Source organism: Phaethon lepturus, unplaced genomic scaffold, assembly GCF_000687285.1.
Source record: "Phaethon lepturus isolate BGI_N335 unplaced genomic scaffold, ASM68728v1 scaffold42272, whole genome shotgun sequence".
In the NCBI taxonomy this organism is placed as follows: Eukaryota; Metazoa; Chordata; class Aves; order Phaethontiformes; family Phaethontidae; genus Phaethon; species Phaethon lepturus.
In genome coordinates, this window is record NW_010522016.1 from 5,846 (window position 1) to 6,877 (window position 1,032).

Here is a 1,032-nt window from a genome sequence, read left to right on the forward strand (position 1 = left end):
TGGGAAGCCAGTGACACATTTGAGAAGCAAGCCGAGCTCTCTGGAGGAAATGTTTGATTTTGTACTTCAGAAATAGAAGAGTTTTAGACATGATCCACAAAGCTGGCTAGGATTTTCTTCTTAATATCACTCATCTGGTTAACCTGTGTCAGGTAGCTGGTCTCAGGTCAGTTAGGCTACGCTTGGAGCAGGGGATGCTTATTATAAGTAATGCAAAGTTGAGGCAAGACAGCTAGCTCTTTTATGACGTTGGTGGTTCTTGCTGCTGTGTATTTGCCGCCGTTGCTTGCTTAATACGGTGACTTCTAATGCTCTTCCTTTTCTGTTACAGAGAGGTGGATTTGGTCGTGGACGTGGTCAGCCGCCTCAGTAGAACTTCCTGCTCATGTTTTGTGTATAATAAAATAGGTGAAAATGCCACCTGGGTTGCATCACTGTGTCTTATTCAAGTGCATAAATCTAAAGCTCACGTAGCAGAGAAGTGACTCAAACATTTGGCATGTGTAACAACAGTAGTGGAATAACTTGTGATTAGAAAGCAGGTTATAGGGAGGAACTTGCTAGGTTTGGTGGTTACTGATGTAGGGTTTCACTAGTGTGTAGAGGTGATTCTTATGGAGTAATGAGCATCAGTTCCTGGCAGCACAGAAGCGCCGCAGGCAGTTTTTCTGCTTTGCCCAGGAAGACACTCATTTCTAGTAATTCCCAGTAATGCAGTAAAGCTGGGCTGAGAGAGACCATTCTGTTTTGCAGACAGAAAATTCAGCAAGTTCAGCTGTGTTGGCCTGAGGCCCTCTGTGAATTGGACACAGCCAGTGCAGGCAGGTGAGCGTTTCCTTTATCCTGGTTCTGAAATGACTGCGTTAATCCAGATGGGGTGGTGGTGATGGCACCCGCTGTCTGCAGCAGAGCAGAGCTGGGACGGGGACGTGCAGCCCGGGGTTCCCGGCAGTGTGCAGCCTACCGGTAGATGTCACCCGCCAACTTACAACGGGATGATGCTAATTGGGAATGGCTTTCCTGGTAAATGGT

The 1,032-nt window shown here is 47.1% G+C and overlaps 1 protein-coding gene across 1 annotated transcript in view; it reads left to right on the forward strand.

Annotated features, from left to right (window-relative positions):
* The window catches only part of RPS10 (ribosomal protein S10), a 5,316-nt gene extending 4,896 nt beyond the window's left edge, over positions 1-420 (forward strand). The window contains exon 5 of the mRNA XM_010281693.1: positions 332-420. Within this exon, the coding sequence (XP_010279995.1) occupies positions 332-373 (42 nt within the window). The 3' untranslated portion in view covers positions 374-420. The remainder of the gene's footprint in view (positions 1-331) is intronic.
* The last annotated feature ends 612 nt before the right edge of the window (positions 421-1,032 follow it).